The 18191-nt window shown below is 43.4% G+C and overlaps 1 protein-coding gene across 14 annotated transcripts in view; it reads left to right on the top strand.

The window, feature by feature from the left end:
* LOC117752546 (calcium-activated potassium channel subunit alpha-1-like) overlaps positions 1-18191 on the top strand; it is a 69524-nt gene that overhangs the window by 48345 nt on the left and 2988 nt on the right. For 4 of the 14 annotated variants that reach the window (XM_034569966.1, XM_034569954.1, XM_034569953.1 and 1 more), the window contains exons 19-29: positions 624-632; positions 1606-1782; positions 4054-4086; positions 7030-7123; positions 12134-12257; positions 12594-12818; positions 13543-13735; positions 14800-14913; positions 15115-15207; positions 16182-16312; positions 17067-17261. In XM_034569966.1, the coding sequence (XP_034425857.1) occupies positions 624-632; positions 1606-1782; positions 4054-4086; positions 7030-7123; positions 12134-12257; positions 12594-12818; positions 13543-13735; positions 14800-14913; positions 15115-15207; positions 16182-16312; positions 17067-17261 (1388 nt within the window). The remainder of the gene's footprint in view (positions 1-623; positions 633-1605; positions 1783-4053; positions 4087-7029; positions 7124-12133; positions 12258-12593; positions 12819-13542; positions 13736-14799; positions 14914-15114; positions 15208-16181; positions 16313-17066; positions 17262-18191) is intronic. The other 10 variants (XM_034569956.1, XM_034569957.1, XM_034569959.1 and 7 more) reach the window with 10 other exon arrangements.

The following is an 18191-nucleotide window of genomic DNA, read 5'->3' as shown; positions in this document are numbered from 1 at the left end:
AGATTTATATTTATGTATATGACGTAAATACTTTCAATATTAAAGGGTCAGTTCACCCAAATTACAAAACACAGCTTTACAGTCGCATCAAGTCTTGCTAATTGTTTTTGTTTTTATTTTCTGAAGTTTAGAAATATAACTGCTTCTGCTTTTTGGGATTTGGGTGAACTTAACCTTTATTTTTTATTCCACAATATCTGTGGATTATTTTGCATTAACGACATATTCTCTTTTCCATGTATTTATTTAACAGAAACAGATAAGTGAGAACTAAAAGCAAGTTATCTCCTCTAAGTTCACATGTGAATTCAGTCTAAATGTGCATTTTGTATGTCGTGTGCTATGTTTTCTGTTGGTTTATAATGTGTGTCTGTGCTGTTACAGTTCACTGATAATGTTGTGATGTGAGCAGGCGTTCACAGACACCGTGACCTGGTACCTGGATGGATCGTGTGTCTGTAGACATCAAAACCCTCATGTTTCATTTCAATGTTCTGTCTCTTCTCCAACAGTTTGTTTCACCTTAACCATTACAGCTAATAATTAATCTTTAACATTTGATGCATTCTTTTCCTGCTGCTTGGAAATTTGCACACTTTAAAAAAAAAAACGTCACTTTATAGTGATATATTGTGAGTAATGCGGATTGTTTCCTCTGAAAACACAGCCTGAGTGTACTGTAAATGTTGCATGTATAACGGTTGATGCTGCCTGGTCCCCTGGTTGTCGCGTGCACATCTTTCAATTTGACCAAAAAAAACGTTCGACTAAAATGAGCAATTTTGGGAAAAGACCAAAAAGAGACAAAAGGATAAAGAGTTGCGTGTAAATTACCTACATTAACCATTACTCTTATTATTTGGAAAATGCTAAAAGAAATAGTTACTGCAGGATCCCCCAAGTTTCACTCATGCCAGCCCGAGTTAGTAATACTCCAGATCACCACCAGGTGTCCCCGTAATCCTTCGACAAACACAACATCCTTGCAAGAGGAGCACAGCTGGAAAGGCCCCACATCTGAGATCAAGGATATTTTTGGAACAAATAGCAGTCGTGTAGGATACTTGTTACATGATGTCAGATTTATGGTTTCACACAGTGTCACACCAGTGTTTGAACTGGTTTTGGTTTTCTTGAGATTCATCTAGAAGCCCAGAGAACTAGTTTTTTATAAGAGACACTGTCAGAAGAAATCTCTGTCATAGAAAGAGTCATAGTATCAAGTACAGCACATGACCAAATTATGGAGTAAACAAAAGCATTTAGGGTTATGTTCAGCTCAGGTGGAGATATGTTATGAGTTATTGTTTTCTTTTCCTGTTGAAGACATTTATGACCCAAATCCAACCCAACCCCACCCTCAGCTTTCTACCCCCAAAACCTATTGACCTTTTGACCTCGTGATATTTCCCACGCTTGTCCCAGAAATGACCCAAATTCCCAATCTGACATTTGCCCGCTGTCGAGTCAAAGTGAATCTTGTGCATCCCAGCAGCAGCAGCAGCCGTCCTCTGTGCCCTGTCCCTCCTTTGTCCACTTCTCTCCAGAACGACCCTCGACGTTAACCTGCTCTCCCTCTCCTCTTGTCTGAACCCCTGACTGTAGCCAAGATGGCCGCCTACAAGAAAATAAGACTGGCATGCTGTTTTGATTGCGGGCGCTCAGCAGAGCGGGGCTGCTCGTGCATGCCGGTTAATGTGCGTTGTAACGTGGACTCCCCTCAACACGACATCCCACTCTCTGCTGTCTCTGTTAATGATTGCACAACCACATTACGTGCCTGTAAGTTGTCGCCATTGACATGTGCCCTTTAGTGTTGTGCAACATGCACTGTGTTAACCGTGCACCGTGTCTCCAGCTCTGTGCGCTTGTCTGGCTCTCGCAGCCGTGTCGTCACTGTCATGGGTGTAGTTGTTGCTTCAGCTTCTTCACTGTTGTCAGTCTGCTGGTGCTCCTGGTCCTGTGCTGTGCTCTCGGAGGTGACTGGAAGCTGTGGTGAGGCATGCTGGGTGACTGCTCCGCTGGTGCTTTTCAGAGAATGTGAATTCAAACTGACCGTTAGCTCAAATTGGGTCAACAACAATTTTGCAGAGTGTGAAAACTCCAGTGATCTCATCAACATTTTCAGCTTTTAAAGCAGAAGCGCTAAATAAATGCAAAGCTGTGCGTTATAATGTTATAATGACGTCACTGGAGAGTAATAAAGATAAAGAAACGTTTCCTCTCTGTGCGCCTCCAGAGACGGGTGAACACGATTGGATTTAAGATATTTGTATGTGTAAACGCTACTGACAATCAATTAATTAGAATAAAAGTCTTAAGAGCACCTGAGGGGATTTTCTGAGGATATCTCTAGATATTGAGGTTAATGAACTGTTTATATTAAATTAGGATCAAACGCTTGAACAACCACTGACTTTAAAATCTCTAAAAACTGAAAAATGCACAATCAGCGCCACACAGGCTAAACTGAGGGTTCTCTTGTCTTATGATTTTGTTTGAGTTGTACAACAGAATTCCAAGAATATAGTAGATCTGGATTAAATAAGAGGAACAGAGGACAACAGAAAAGTGCTGGATCATATTCGAATTGGCTGAATGGAGATTCCTCCTTAATTCTAGTGCGATTGCCCTTTAAAGCCGGAGGCCGTGTTAAGTTGCACTGATATATTGCAGGAGGCATGAAGAATGTGTCTGCATCTGCACGGCGTTAATACAATTTGCTGGAAACATTGTAGTCTGTCACACAGTTTTAGCGAAAGGCTCTTGATCAAGGACCATGTTGTGTATAGTCGAGCATCTCTGGGCGTTTCCACCCCTCCACATGTCTTCCAGGGTTGTGTGCTGTGAGCGTCGCCCCGGCCAGCTAAGCTGGAGCCCAGCTCTGGAGTTGCTGTCGACACAGTGCGGGAGACGCACGGAGCGAGGCCTTATGCGGCCTGACATGGAAATTATGTTTGCATTTTCATTTTTGGAGTGCTACCGGTTGTCATGAAACTCAGCCTGACAGTTCCTAACCACCAGGCAGCCGAGTGCCCCCGCCCCTCTCCTCCTCTCTCGTTGTGGGACAGATGCTAGCCTGTTAGTCCTGTGACTCTGTTCGCGCCCTCCGATTGCAGGCGACAGATGCCAGGACCAGCAAGGTCCCTGTTTGAACATTGCTGTCACTGTCCTGCCTTAAGCTCAATGCATGACCTTTATTGTGAGCAAGGGGTTGAAATAAAGTACTAATGAGCATGTGTGCGACTCACGGCTCCCAAAAAAAAAAGTGACTCACAGAAAAGTTCCATGCATCCGTGCAGGTTGTGTCAAGCAGTGCTGAGGAAAGGAAAACAGCTTTTAGGAAAAAAGGAGGAGAGAATAAACACGATGCTATGAACTCAAAAAACGAGAACACGCACAGTTTTGTCACATGTTGTGAGTTACTGACTGAACGTTAGCGCAGGTTTACCCAGTGAGCAGCTAGTGGATTTTAAAAGAAATCTAGACAACCAGGATAAAAACTTAAATTATAGATAGGTAAATAACGTTTTTAAGACTATATTTCAAAGTGTGCTCTGTACGGATCTGCTTCACATTGAAATATAGTCATTTAATGCTGCTAAAACATCAGTTACTATATATGTAACCAGTTTTTATTAATTTCTGACATTTTATAGACTAAACAATGAAGTAGTTTCGACAATAATCAGTTTTATCATTGAAATAACTTGCAGCCCTAAACGATTTATATTCAAACCAAATTTAGCTCCGATTAAACCTACACATCTGAACATATTGTTTTACGAAACTCGGTGCCCACTTCAGCGCCTCCAATGGGATTTTTTCATATTTCGCTGGTGACAACCTACAAACACGTTTTGACCCCGTTACTGAAAACCCTTTTCCAAACTGACGCTTGTTTTTATTTCTCGTTGTTTTGGTCCATGTTGTTTTTCTTTTAAGGTGCCTCACAGAGAAATCCCTCCAGTTCCCCAGTTGTCCTTTATAATTTGCTTTCATTGCGACCTGATCTTCTCTGTAACCTCTCATCTGTCTCTGCATTCTTCTCAGCTAAAAATAGCTACAATGGATATATCAAATCAAGTAAGTTTTGATTTCCATTCTCTCGTTTGGCCGTTTGTTTTCTAACCCTTCCACCGCCGTCGCCACTCGCCTCTGACCTGCTGTGTTTGGCTGTTGTGTCCGTCGCTCTGTCATCATCCATCCTTATATTTCACATGCATCAGGAAGTTGTGTCGTGTGCGTGGTTCTCAGTTACAGCTCAGCAGTAGATGGTGCTGCCGCTTCACTGTGAGGGCGGATGAATTAAATCTAAAACCATTCAAGTGCTTATATTTCTTACATGATTCAGAACAGGTTTATTTTTAGGAAACAGGCATCAAATAAGGGTTGAGGGGTTAGTGTTATATTTTGTCAGCTCAGGAGTGTGAACCTCGTGGTTCAGATGAAAACAAAGATGCCACCCTGGTATTGTCCTGCAGAGCCGCTGTGCATGTTTGACATGGGGCAGATGAACAGTGCAGGTCTGGAGGAGGAAGGATAATCTGCTCGACAGCTGACTGTTGAAATAATCATCTCTATTCTTCAGTTTTAGCTCCCAGCCATTTTTCTTTTCGGAGTGAGGGGACCATGTTGTTCTGCCTCCTTCTATCAATTTATCATGTTATCTTTACTAGGTTTGCCTCCATTCTAACACCGCTGCAATCCGTGAGCTTTTATATCTCAAATAGGGAAGAGGACACTGAATTCATTCCTCCCTCATCAGGCGTAAACTGCACACAGCAGCTCGTGGTGGTTAACTCACACTGTCACCTCCTTGTTCTTATGGCATAACAAACGCTGGAACACCTGAAAGCATACTTATTAATTCATGCTTATTATAAATATCAAAGTAAATGTCAAATCCAACATTTCATTGGTGGCTAGAGCAAGTGGTTAAGTGGTGTTTAATAAAAATGAGTTTTTTTAATTATTCAGCTATTAGCATTCTTGTGCCAGAAAGAATTACCCCCCAAAACCTGTGATTGTGCTTTAATTATGATAAGAGTCACAAGATGTTTTATTAACATACACACTGCAGGTCTTATTGAAGTCAGTTCCAATCAGATCCTGTCGCGTGCTCAACGTGAGGAATTAAAACGCTAGTTCACCCAAATCACAAAGCGACGTCTTCCTCTCTGCGGTGTTGAGACATGCAGATACTTTCAGTTTGCTGTGTCCGTGTTTTGAGATTCTTGAGAGTCTTTTTCAGAACAATGCTCTAGTTACTGTAGATGATCCACAAACACGCTCTGAACACTTCTTCTGTTTCAGAGTTGTGAGCACCACAAATTAAATTTTATTCACCTCCATTATGGGAGGGAGGCAGAAAGTTTAAAACCATGACACATTAAAACCAAAGCTGTCAACATGGCTGGATACCACCAGGGGTTTGTGGTTTGAGCCTAATAAACCTTAAAAAAAAAACAGACAACCCATTAAGTTGAATCGTGCAGCTGCTGATTTTGACTCCTCTTCATTTAGCAGTAAAAGATGGCCCCCTTATCCAATACAAGTCAGCTAAACTGAGAAACAACTCAGAGGAGGCCTGTAGGGGGCCCCGTAGCGGAGCTGCTGCCGTGTCGGTCCCTCTGGTTAACAACCGCAAGGGAAGCCTGCTGCCCCCCGCAGAGCCCCCCGCTCTGAGACTGAGCTCCGCGGGCTGCGGTGACCTGGGCCAGGTGGGCCGGCGACCCAGGGCGGCAGAGGAGGCCATCCGGCTGCAGCGGGCACGCAGCCTGCCGGTGAAACACAGATACCACCCCGGTCACTCCAATAACGGCGCACTCAGTCACAGGCACCGTAAGGGCTAGCTCCGCCACCACCCCCCGCCCCACCTCGGCGTGTTTGGCAGGCCTGCGCTCGAACAATGGCACAACCGAAGCATGTGCTTGCCAGGCTGGAGTGGTTGCATGTGTAGCATTCCTTACTAATGACCCAGTGTGTGCAGCTGTCAGCTGTGAAACATTAAATATTGAACAGGCCGAGCAAGATGTGAAGGGCCAGTGTGTTGGAGCGTCCCTCCCCACTTCCCCCCCCCCCCGCCCTGTATTCCAACATGCTCCATTATGGTGTCACTGTCACACATGTTAACAGTGCTCGAAGTCCTGCGTTCATCTGCAGAGGAGCATGATCTTTAAGACTATTCATTTGCTCTAATGAAAGCTCCTTTAGTTCACTCTAAAGACACTCAAGTGTATTTTTTCCGTGACCTGTAACAAACTACTCCCAGTGCAGATGACGGCTGTTAAAACGCTATTAGCGAACAACACTTTTCTCGCCGCTTGTGTTGATTTTGCCGTTGACGACCGACTGAGCCGATTTGTTTTTTCCTCGACTCTGATATTAGCTTGGGAAAATATTTGCCTGATTACTTAACTCCAGGGTAAAACGTGTAATCCGTTTCCTGTGAAGAGCTCGGTGCCGTTTTGTGTGGTGATGAAGACGATGTCCGAGGGGCATCTCGGCTGTACATAAATCACTCTGGCACAAGGACCAAACTAATTATATGAGCCAAGGGCGTCAACTCCCTAAAATGAAGAAAGACCAAGAATCCAGACTGGATATCTGTAGGTTATTATTTCAATTAAAGGAGATTGTGATTGATTAGCATGGCCGATGTAGAAATCTATCTGAATCTAGTTCTGAAGAAAGTTGTTCTAACCAGGGATTTAAAAAGTTGAGGTACTGAATTACCTGAATCATATAAATTGCAGACATGTAGATTACAGCAGTTCTCTAGATTAGCAGATCAGGCTCTGGCATGATGGTTGAAGGCGGCACAATTGCATGTTTGCATCCTCACACACAACAATGCAAATGTTGTTCCATCTTATTCACCCAGACTCACTTCCCACTCGTGTCGTGTCATCTCTTTGAATTCACTAAACTCACGCCGTGCTGTGTTGCCCTTTTGCTGTTATGACATGTGGATTGTGCGTTTCCTCTGATAATTCCCTCCCTCACGCCCGATGCCTTTCGTTGCAGTCGAAGAGGACCAACAGTCGGCACTGTCACCCAAAAAGAAGCAACGTAATGGAGGCATGAGGAATTCTCCGAACTCCTCGCCAAAGATGATGAGGTAAGATATCACCGCTGACGTGTCTGCTGCGTCTGGTTTTACGTTTTGTTCATGCACAGTATATTCATGTTCAGAATTTGTCCAACACAACATTGAAACGTTTTTGATTTACCTGTAACTTGTCTCCACTTCCTCCAATTGTTCAAAGACATCGGGTGCCGCCATTTCATCATTTGGAGCCAGATAATGTTCAGTTTTGAGTCATGAAACCCAAGCAATGAGTTCAAAGATGCTAAAAATGCTACGTGGAGTTGAGGGAAACTGCAGAGTCTGAGTCTGGTGATTATTCTTTGTGGGCTCGTCCTTAGAAGCAGCACCGTTCCCACTCTGCATAATGATCGGATCCCTTCTTTATACAGAAATATTGATTTGTGAATTATTAAGGAGCCTTTTATAAACAGTTTTTATTAGAAATATTCATATTTTTTAATTCTCTGAAATATTGATATCAGTCTCTAAACTTTCCTGTAAATACATAATGGAAAACATGTTAGCAAACATTTGCAGTGCCCCTGTTTCCATGGAAAGCATGTCAGAGTCGCAGAGGGGCTCCATGCCACGAGGTTTCATGTGACACCCGCAGACTGCAGCTCTTAAACAGGCCTGGCACTAATGACAGCCAGGCAGGCAGAGGAGCTCTAAAGGAGAGATAGCCCAAGGCCATTCATCTATTGTTGGATCCCTCTGAGCGCTTTTCAGCACGTAAGGCCACAGATGATATGTATCATCGCAATGAAAGGTGAATTCAAATGCTACCTTGCTTTTATCTTGTCCTGTAAAATTAAACCTGCGCTCATTGATTTTGACTGGCGATAACAATGTTATTCAACCAGAGGCCATTAGACGGATGATAATAGTAGTAGTCACTGTCATTACGTGCCATGTTGTGAAGCAGGCAGGCGACAGGGAAGTCCGGGAACGTGACGTGAAGCCAACAAAGTGGAATCACATGGATGGAATTGAATTAAAACTTGACTTTGTATTCCCATCGCTAATTTGATATTTATTTGGCTTTTAGAAAATGAATCCACAGATGTCTGTGTTGTTTAATACTATGAGTAGAATACAGATCAACTTTTGTAGCTATTGAAATGACTTCATATTATATCTAAAAAGAGTGTTTATGTGCATAATTTAGCATTTTTCCCTTTTGATCCGTGGCCTCTGTTTGTTCAGGTGGGCGTTTGCTCTTGTTTGATCCGGTTCGAAACGGTGTCAAAGTTGAATCGCTCCAGGTCGTTTCCCAAACTCTCGGGAGTCGATACCCGGCTTCTCCAGCGCTATCGCCACCAGCGTTATATCAGCCCCGGCGAACCGATCCATCTACTTGCCATGCTAATTCACCGAACGATACAGGTGGATGTGTTGTTTCATGCAGCGCGTCTGCTGCCTTCTCGCCGGAGAGGGATTCGCTGCGGTAGCCTCGGGGATACTTCATTGCAACAAGCAGAGAAAAAAACATCTGGGTGTATACTGTATCAAATGTGTTTTTACAGGACCTGCGGCCTCAAGGCCTTTGTAAATAAGTAATGATCAACAGATTGGCTGTGGGTTTTGAAGATCAAGCCTTTGTCAGTTTACATGTGGGGATGGGTTTTCAGACTCTGCCTGCTCTGGTTACACTGAGCCAGTGCGGTGATGCTGAAATAGAAAAATCTACATATTCTGCATGTCTACTTTATGTCTCTCTCTCCGCCGTCATCACGCTCCTCCAGAAGACACCTGGCCTTGTGTTTTGCGGTTGAGATGTGTCATTTAGCGACTAAAGCAGAGGCATTATGGCGCTGAGCACTTTGAACGTTTCGACGAGCGCTCACCGGGATGACAGTCACCTCGCCTCTGCTCCGTGTAATGAAACAAACCGCACAAAAGAAGCAAGCGTTCAGCCGCGGAAGCCGAGAACCGTCTCCCGTTTCCACACGTATCAGCAAAGTAACACGCCCCGTCTGGAAGTTAGTGACGACGACTTCACTGAAATTAACACCATTTCCACAGGCTCCTTGATGGGTCATAAGACACATCTAATTGTGGGATGTCACAACACGTTTGGTCACATCGGGCCGCACTGTGACACACACGTCATGTCTGCGGCAGCACCGCTGAGGCAATTGGCGGTGCAGGATAGTGACAGGCCGTCATGGCTGACAGTGAGCGATAGCTATCCTGGCAGAGCGCTGCCTCACCAGTCATCTCCACAAGGACAAACCGAAGTGACAGCGGCTCCACTGAGTGAGTGCTGAAACATTTGACTTCTGATGAAATATTTAGCTGAGGTGTAAAACCACTAAATGCGTTCAGTCTTGCATCTTAGATTCAAGCAGAGACTGATGATATAGAACACAACGAAGAGAGTTATGCAGGATTAATGTTAATAGATTAGTCTGTTGACAGGAAATTAATCAACATCCCGATTCGTTAAACAGGAAACGCAAACGTTTGTTGGATCTAAGCTTTTCAAAAGTGAGGATCTTATTTAGTTTTTTACATCATCGTAAATAAAAAACTGTGAAGGTCACACGACATTTGAAGACTTATTATTATAATTATTCATTTGACAGTAGAGTGAAGGAGAGACAGGAAGGGAGTCATAGGGACCAACAGCTCAAGGCGAATGCGCCCATGTGCTATGCCCACTAACCTCTCCGCCACCGGGTCGCCCCCCCCCCCGTAAATGAACATTTTTTTATACTTTCTGACATTTTATAGATCAACTATACCGCTTATCCTTGAATGAGTGTGAGCTGGAGCCAATCCCAGCTGGCATGGGGCGAGAGTCGGGACACACCCTGGACAGGTCGGCAGTCCATTGCTTGGCCAACATATAAAGAGTCTCACATTCACATCTATGGTCCATTCAGAGTCTCCAGTTGACCTAACCCCAATCTGCATGTCTTTGGACTGCGGGAGGAAGCCAGAGAAAACCCACGCAGAGGCCACAGTGCTAACCGCTGTACCACTGTGCCGCCACCAGTTGTAATATAACAATCCTACTACTTGAGGATGTTAATGAAGCAATATACAGAAAAAGAGTTTTGAGTTTCCAGTGTGTTGAACTTTGACGAGGCGATGTATTTAATCCCACTTGTGCATCGTACACTTCAGTTCTCGAGTTTTGCACTTTTAAAATATAATGTTTACATACCTTGAGCCACAGAGTTCAATTTGCACACACCGTGTCCCTTTGAATTAAAATTGCTTTGACGAATTTGAGCCTGAGAGGTTGAAAGTGGCAGAAAAGACATTTTCCTCTCCAACTGCTTCTATCCTTGAAAGTACATCCAGGTCTTGCCTAGGGGTATATAAGCCCAAAGGCGGGCTTTTTTGGCTTCAGTCTCTCGGAGCCTGAGGGATGGTAGTTTCAGCTGACACTTTCATGCATACTTAACGTGCTACTTAAGGTAGCATTCTTTTAAAGTACTCACACGGATTAAAGAGATGCTCCTCTTATGTGGAGAGGACGTGAAGTATTTAAGAGGTTTCAGACAGAGACAGAAGGCGGCTGTCTGTGTTTTCAGGAGAAAACATCTTCAGCCGTGATCTCAATCTGACAAAGTTGATTTAGTGAGAGGGGAATTGTGTTGGGCAGCGCGGCGGCTCAGTAGATCCTCTGTGGCTGGTCGTGTTCGACCGCATTGGCTGGTTGTAGTGATTTTGACTTTTTATATTCCCTTCACTGTTAAAAGACAGAAATCAGTCAGAAAAACAATATTATCATGTATTGAGTTTATGTACCAGAGAATAGTTCATGGATCTTGATGAAAATAATCTGAAATGTTTATGGGGACTCATTGTGATTCATGAGTGTGTGCATTTTGGTGCAGAGCAAAATAAAAATCAAGATCTAATGAATTTAAATGGAGTTTCACAAGGGGGCTGTTGGGCCTTGTTATTGTTTTTTGGGGCTAAAAATTCCTACATTTAAACACGTTAAATACAACATCTTTAATGTTTTCTCAGCAGATATTTGTAAATGTCATAGTAGGAAAATCACACAATTATCATTAATTCACTTCATTATTTAGACCGGTGATTTTCCAGCTGCCACATGTCAAAATATCTGTAAGGAAGAAGATTTTTGATCTAAAAATATATTATTATATATTTTTTTGCGATTCGGGTTTGTTGCCAGTTAATCTACTATTTAATTGTATGTTACATTTTTTTTTCTATTTTTGGGTGTGAAATCTAAATGATGGTTTTGGTATCAAAAGCATCAGAACTAGGAACTCAAACGATGTTGAGGCTCTGACCTGAACAAGCGCGATACAACCGCAGGTACTCGTGCCTGGAGGCCACTTCAGTGGTCAGTGTTGGCTGGGATGGCGCCCACCGCTCAGTGAAATTAGCTTATGTAGTTCCGATGCTCCCTTTAAAAATTAATACCCTTCACTTTGGAAAGCAAATATGATTGGGCAAATTGCTGAAATATTTAAAGTCTGGTCTGTTAAAGCTTTTACGGCGCGGCCCACTAAGTCAGAAGCTGTATGCTGTAAGGGGGCGTAATTGCATCTCCGTGCTCATGCCAGTCAGCGCAGTGTGTTGCTGCCATCTCCTTCCGCCTGGCTGCCGCCGCTGATGTCGCTCTGCTTGATGACATGGCAGCGTTGTTGGCATTTGTGCAGATGGCCTCTGACAGGAGTACGGAGAGGAAAAAAAAGCTACTTTTTTTTAATATGAGTGATATTTCTTTTTTCTGATTCTTGAAATTTGATGGTGTGTTATGAATGTTTTTTGACATTTTAATGTTTAAAATATTATTTATTTATTTATTCATTAGTATTTGAATTTATTCATCTGAATTCATTGTGTTTAATCTTCTCACTCATTTGTCGTCACATTTTTCTGACTAATCACCTTTTGTAATCCTGCCAGCAAACTATAGTTGCAGGGTTATCTTTTAATATTTTGGCTTCATTAGTCAAATCCCCAGAGCGAGTTCATTTTAATCCACAGTCACGGAGTCTCGATGACATTCTTTCATTGCCTCCCTCTCGTCTTTTGTGTGATTAGACATGACCCACTCCTCGTCCCCGGGAACGAGCAGATTGAGAACATGGACGAGAACATAAAGAAATACGACTCGACGGGGATGTTTCACTGGTGCCAGTCCAAAGACATCGAGAAGGTCATCTTGGTGGGTTTTGCTCCTTTTTTACGCGCCACACGTCATTTTTCCCTGACACTCTTCTGCCCGGTGACAGATGTGTCACGTCACAAAGCACCATCAGAGGTCGACAGGGCACTTAAACACTCTAATGAGGTGTTTGACTTGTCATTTGCTATATGGACGACCTGTACATAGAACGTGTCTTGCACTGATACACATGCCATTATTCAAATGACTCTAATAGTCATAAACAGCTTGCTAGCATGAGGTAAAAGAGGAGAAAGTGACACATCTGTTTAAAAAGACAGTTTCCAGTTATAAACATCTTTTCTTTATCCCCTTGTTCTTTCTTTTCCCCCTCAGACCCGGAGCGAGGCGGCCATGACTGTCCTGAGTGGTCACGTGGTCGTGTGCATCTTCGGAGACGTGAAATCTGCCTTGATCGGTCTCCGGAACTTTGTCATGCCGCTGCGAGCGAGCAACTTTCACTACCACGAGCTGAAGCACATTGTGTTTGTCGGCTCGCTCGAGTATCTGAAGCGCGAGTGGGAGACTCTTCACAACTTCCCCAAACTTTCCATTCTGCCTGTGAGTGAAGCAAATCGCACATTTGAAACATTATTCTGTCGAACTGTAACAGGTTTGACGAAATGAATGACCCTGTCTCTTAAAGACTTCATATAAAACTCATTTGCAGAAACAAAATGCCATGTTTCAATAATAAAGTGGAGAAATATTTAAATTACATGGATCTGCAAACTGTTCAATCCTCATGCAAAAATATTATTGCTGATTTTATTTTGATTGTCAGCATGTTTCATGAATTCTCCCTAAAACATTCACTCTTGGCAACTAAAACATGATATTTTCACACTTCACAACTCAAAGTCCTTGGTTAAGATCAGGGAAATAATTTGGTTTTAGTTAATAAGCTTTTAAATTACACCATCCTAACTCTGGGGGGATATTTAAACAGGACAACTTTTTAATGTTTAGGGTCAATAAAACCATGATCTTTACCTAGAATAACCTAATCAATACAATAAGTGTAACAATAGCCAGGAAGCAGCTTATCAGTTAAAAACATCCCACACAAACACCTCTATCTGATTTTTGTTCAGGTATCAGCTTAACGTCCTTAAGCACATTTCTGACAAAGGAAATCTACTAAATGTTATAATATTCTATTGGGGAGCAGGTTGAAATAAGTCTCGAGGATGAAAACGCCAAAACGTAAGAGTTACGTTTACCTACGTCTTCATTACGATCCCTGGGATAACAAACTCTCTCCCCCCCTCTCTCCCTCTCAAAGGGCACACCGTTGAGTCGGGCAGATCTGAGGGCTGTCAACATCAACCTCTGTGACATGTGTGTCATCCTGTCAGCCAATCAGAACAATATTGACGACGCATCACTGCAGGACAAAGAATGCATCTTGGCGTCACTCAACATCAAATCCATGCAGTTTGACGACAGCATCGGGGTCTTGCAGGCTAATTCCCAAGGTAAGGAGTGCCCTATCATAGTTCACTGCACTGCCTATGAGGGACAGGGCGCTGGCACAGAGAATATCCCTCACTGGGTGCTGCCTCGCTGACCCCATGTCACCGCATTTGACAGTAAACCCAAGTGACTATTCCTCAGGTTACTATAACAACTGCTTTCTTCACAAACCTAATTGGTGGCAACAAGCGCCGCGTCGGCACAACGGCCTCACCTGGCTCGCACGCTTTTTATTTTTTGCAATATGTGGGACTGCTTTGTGGAAAAAATAACAATGTTTTATAATTTATGAATATTGCCCGTTACAGCGTTCAAACCAGTGAGCGACGCAATCAGTCAGCGTGTGATGGCCCTTCAATAACGGTCATTGAGAGAAATGCTTTTAGAAACCTTTTTGACCCGAGGACAGGGGAAAAAAAATTCCCTGCCAATTTCATTATTCCTCTAATACATGTATGACCTCGCATTTGCCTGAGTCAGCAGTAAGTGATGGATGTCAAAACACGGCCCATGTATAATACATACAGCATCATTGATTTAATGTGCTTACTTGTCAGTCCGAGGAAAGCAAGGAATGTCAAGTCAATCTGAATTCAATCTTGCGTCAGTTATTTTTTCTTTTTCATGGCTCCGCACTGTACATGCGTTTCTCTGTGCGTGCATGTGCGTGCATGTGTGTGCGTTTAAAAGGTTTTTGTCTACGTGCACACACAGTCTGAGGGAAACAAAATGAGCAGTATGTGACATCTATTATATATAGACTAATATTGGCCCTTGTCAAGAGTGCGCTAACATCGCACTCAGCAACTTAATGCCTTACTAGTGGCCGGCAATGGATGAAGTAGCCCCTGTGTATTAGTTCTGCTGATATGCCTGTTTGTAGCTGCTGATGAAGTATTGAATATTGCATTAACACATGTGCTTTGTGTTGTGTGTGTGTGTGTGTGTGTGTGTGTGTGTGTGTGTGTGTGTGTGTGTGTGTGTGTGTGTGTGTGTGTGTGTGTGTGTGTGTGTGTGTGTGTGTGTGTGTGTGTGTGTGTGTGTGTGTGTGTGTGTGTGTGTTTAGGCTTCACACCACCGGGGATGGACCGATCGTCTCCTGAAAACAGCCCCGTCCATGGATTAGTGAGGCAGACGTCTGTCACCACAGGAGCAAACATTCCCATCATCACAGAACTAGGTACGATCGCTGCTGCTCGGCTGCGTCACATGATTGATATGCTAACTTGTTTTTTTTTTTTCGTTAAAAAGTTGTCAATAGATGCGAAAACACCATTTCTGCAATTACAGGCTGTCAACGCGTGATTAACCGCACTAAAAGTTGAGATTTTGTTGTTTTATTTTTGCTCCAGTAACTGTTTTTTCCTCAACACTTGTCCAGCACCATTAGCAAAGCCGGGCAAAAAAGTGCCTGTGATTTCATTCAGTCAGGATAAAAGCAGTGGGATCAACATACAAATGATAACTGAGCTGGGTAAGAAGCCTCTGTCCTGTGCTGCAGTGTTTGTAACTGCCGCTGCCTCCATATCAGCTTTTTTCCTTTTGATTTCTCTTGCTGCACAAGAAGGCTCAGTCCATTCCCATAGCATCACTTTGAGCACATTCTACCCTTGGTTCTGGTTGAAATTGCCTGTCTTGTTTTGGCCCCTTATCTCAAGGCAAAATTGTTCCCTTTTATTTTTCTAAGAATTACAAGGCCTTTGATCCCTCTGAAGTCCTCGTGGCAGTTTTCGTAGCATCTTCTGTCGGATCACATTCTCCGGCCCTTCTTTCATCTCAGCCCTGTCGATATGACTGACGGTTTATTTCTGTCCTCACAGAAGTAGCGCTTCTCAAAACTAAATTTTTTACATCATTACTTTCTTCCAGCTACTACACATGTTTTTTTTTTTCGGGTGCTGAAAGACATCTTCAAAGAAGGTTCTGGGGCAATGAGATGCTTTTCATTTGTTTTGACATGCAAGTTCAAGTAATTGGAAGTTCTGTCTTGGATTTGCAAGACAAACACATGGCTTATTGGTGTTTCTCATATTGACCTCAGGAGGACTTTGAATCGAGGCCCGGGGCTTTTGACAATGTGCATGGTGTTATGATTGTGCATGAATCTCCTGGATATGGAATGTAGCTGTGGCATGTGGGCCACAAGTTCAAACACGATGATCTGACTGTTTTTCATTTCACTTGATTGAAGCAATTTTGCCCAAATTCAGAACAAAACCCCAAAAAAGGAGAATTCGTCAAAAACAGATTTGTAATACAGTCCATATCTGCAGCCGCTGACTGTTGTGCACAGCCACTTTTACTTTGGTGTCTTTCCTCTTCACATCAACTGAAGTATTTGCCTGATCCATGCTTCTCCAATCAAACCCACTAAACATGGTTTTATTTTGGAGAAATCGAACAAGCAGAATTTAAATAACCACTTTCCTTTTACTTTAACACCCATAGTGAATGACTCAAATGTGCAGTTCCTGGACCAAGATGACGACGACGACCCCGACACGGAGTTATACCTCACTCAGCCATTCGCCTGTGGGACGGCGTTTGCAGTCAGTGTGCTGGATTCCTTAATGAGCGCTGTAAGTCAGAATCAATGCATCTCACAGACAAATGTGTAGCGATAAAGAGATTATGAGGTTTTTGTGCTGTGACACATCATACGTGTCAGCGATCTGAAATATGCACAGAAGTCTTGTGGTGTGATATCAGGACAGAGATTTAAAAAAAATGAAAGCGCACTCTGCTCCCATTAAAAGCAAAAGGTGACAGGACTGGAACTTGTTCTAGGTGTGATGGCTTCATTTGTCTGCCCTTCAGTTTGAGTGAGGTTCGAACAAAGCTGCCTTCAAGTGCGCTCCAGTGTAGACAAAGGTAATGCTACCTAATGGACAGCCCTCATCCATCATCTTGGTCAATAGTGCTGTCAGCAGCCGAGGGAGATGTCACTGTGCCGTACAGGAGGGGGAGACAAGGGACTGCGGAGCAAAGCAAAGGGCAGACATGTGCCCTTGTTAGAATTAACAAAGCAATTAAAAAGGTAACTACACTGAGAAGAGAAAAGTGGCTTAACGTGCAATCTGTAAAGCTGGATATCAAAATGCCTGGACAGCACGAATGTGTTCATGGACTTTCTGTGTCTCTCTGATGGGAGTGAGAGTAACCTGCAGTAATTGGATTCTCCTGTCTTCTCACCGGGTGTACAGAGCAATGTGACGTGACAGAGAAGAGTTAGATAGCACCATTTGTCCTGGCCGGGCACTTTGAGAAGGTTCAGTTGTGACTTTGCTGGCGGTTGCTTAAGGATTCACATCCTCTCTACCTTCATCCTTTCAGACATACTTCAATGATAATATCCTCACCTTGATCCGGACGCTGGTAACAGGCGGGGCGACCCCGGAGCTGGAGGGGCTGCTGGCGGAGGAGAACGCGCTGCGTGGTGGCTACAGCACGCCACAGACCCTGGCGAACAGGGACAGGTGTCGCGTGGCACAGCTGGCCTTGTACGACGGGCCCTTTGCCGACCTGGGGGTAAGTGACTGGTCTTGTCACCCGGGGGGCTGAGCACATCTTTGTCGCCTTGCATTGTGGGAGCTGACTTTAGAGGAAGGACTCCGAGAAACGGGGGCAGCTGTGATTCCGAGTTCAAGAAGAAGGGATTTTACGTCAGGAAATAGTTGAAATAGGTGAAAAGGTAAAATGAAGAGCTTAAATACAAACCATGCATCATCAGATTAGATTATCAGACATAAGATCTAGTGCTTAGCATATCCACAATGGCCTCGACAAAATAATTGAGAATCAAAAGTGGATTCTACCAGATTATTTTCTGTCTGTTAGACACAGTTATCTTCAATCTAAAAATCAGTCATTCAGTCTTTTTGAATGGAGAAAGCTCCTCGTATGGTTTCAGGTATCATTGTTTTTACCACACTGGACCGAGACAAGAGAAGGAAAGGAAAACAGTTGTTTAGGGAGATGAGGACTAAGTAAATGGATAAGACCATCACCCAGTAGATTTATGTTCCTGTGACCACAGCTGCACATATTATTATGAAGTCTAAGGTCAATAGGATCGTAGCCAACTGCCCTGGATGTGGCCGCAAGAGAAAAATTCCTAATTGAACATAAGGATGGTTCAGATGATGGATACAGAATCAAAGAAAAACTTTAAAACAGATTTAAACTAAGTGGGAAGCATAAAAGAGCCAGACTCCAGATCGCTGTTTGCTTGTATGTAGACAAGCCACGATGTTTGTAGGAGAACGTTGCACTGACAGATCACACAAAGTAACAGCTTCTGCTCAGTAGCAACAGTGCTCACAGAAGAAAAGAAACTGTAAAAGAAACACCATCCACAAAGTAAAGCGTAGGAAGATTTTTAAATTTAAAAAAATGTTCATGTAAGTGTGGCTTTTTGTTGAAATACAGATTGTGCACTTCACTGTGTTTTTGTTCCTT

The sequence above is a fragment of the Hippoglossus hippoglossus genome, chromosome 19 (genome assembly GCF_009819705.1).
Source record: "Hippoglossus hippoglossus isolate fHipHip1 chromosome 19, fHipHip1.pri, whole genome shotgun sequence".
NCBI lineage: Eukaryota > Metazoa > Chordata > Actinopteri > Pleuronectiformes > Pleuronectidae > Hippoglossus > Hippoglossus hippoglossus.
This window is presented reverse-complemented; position numbering and strand designations above follow the sequence as displayed.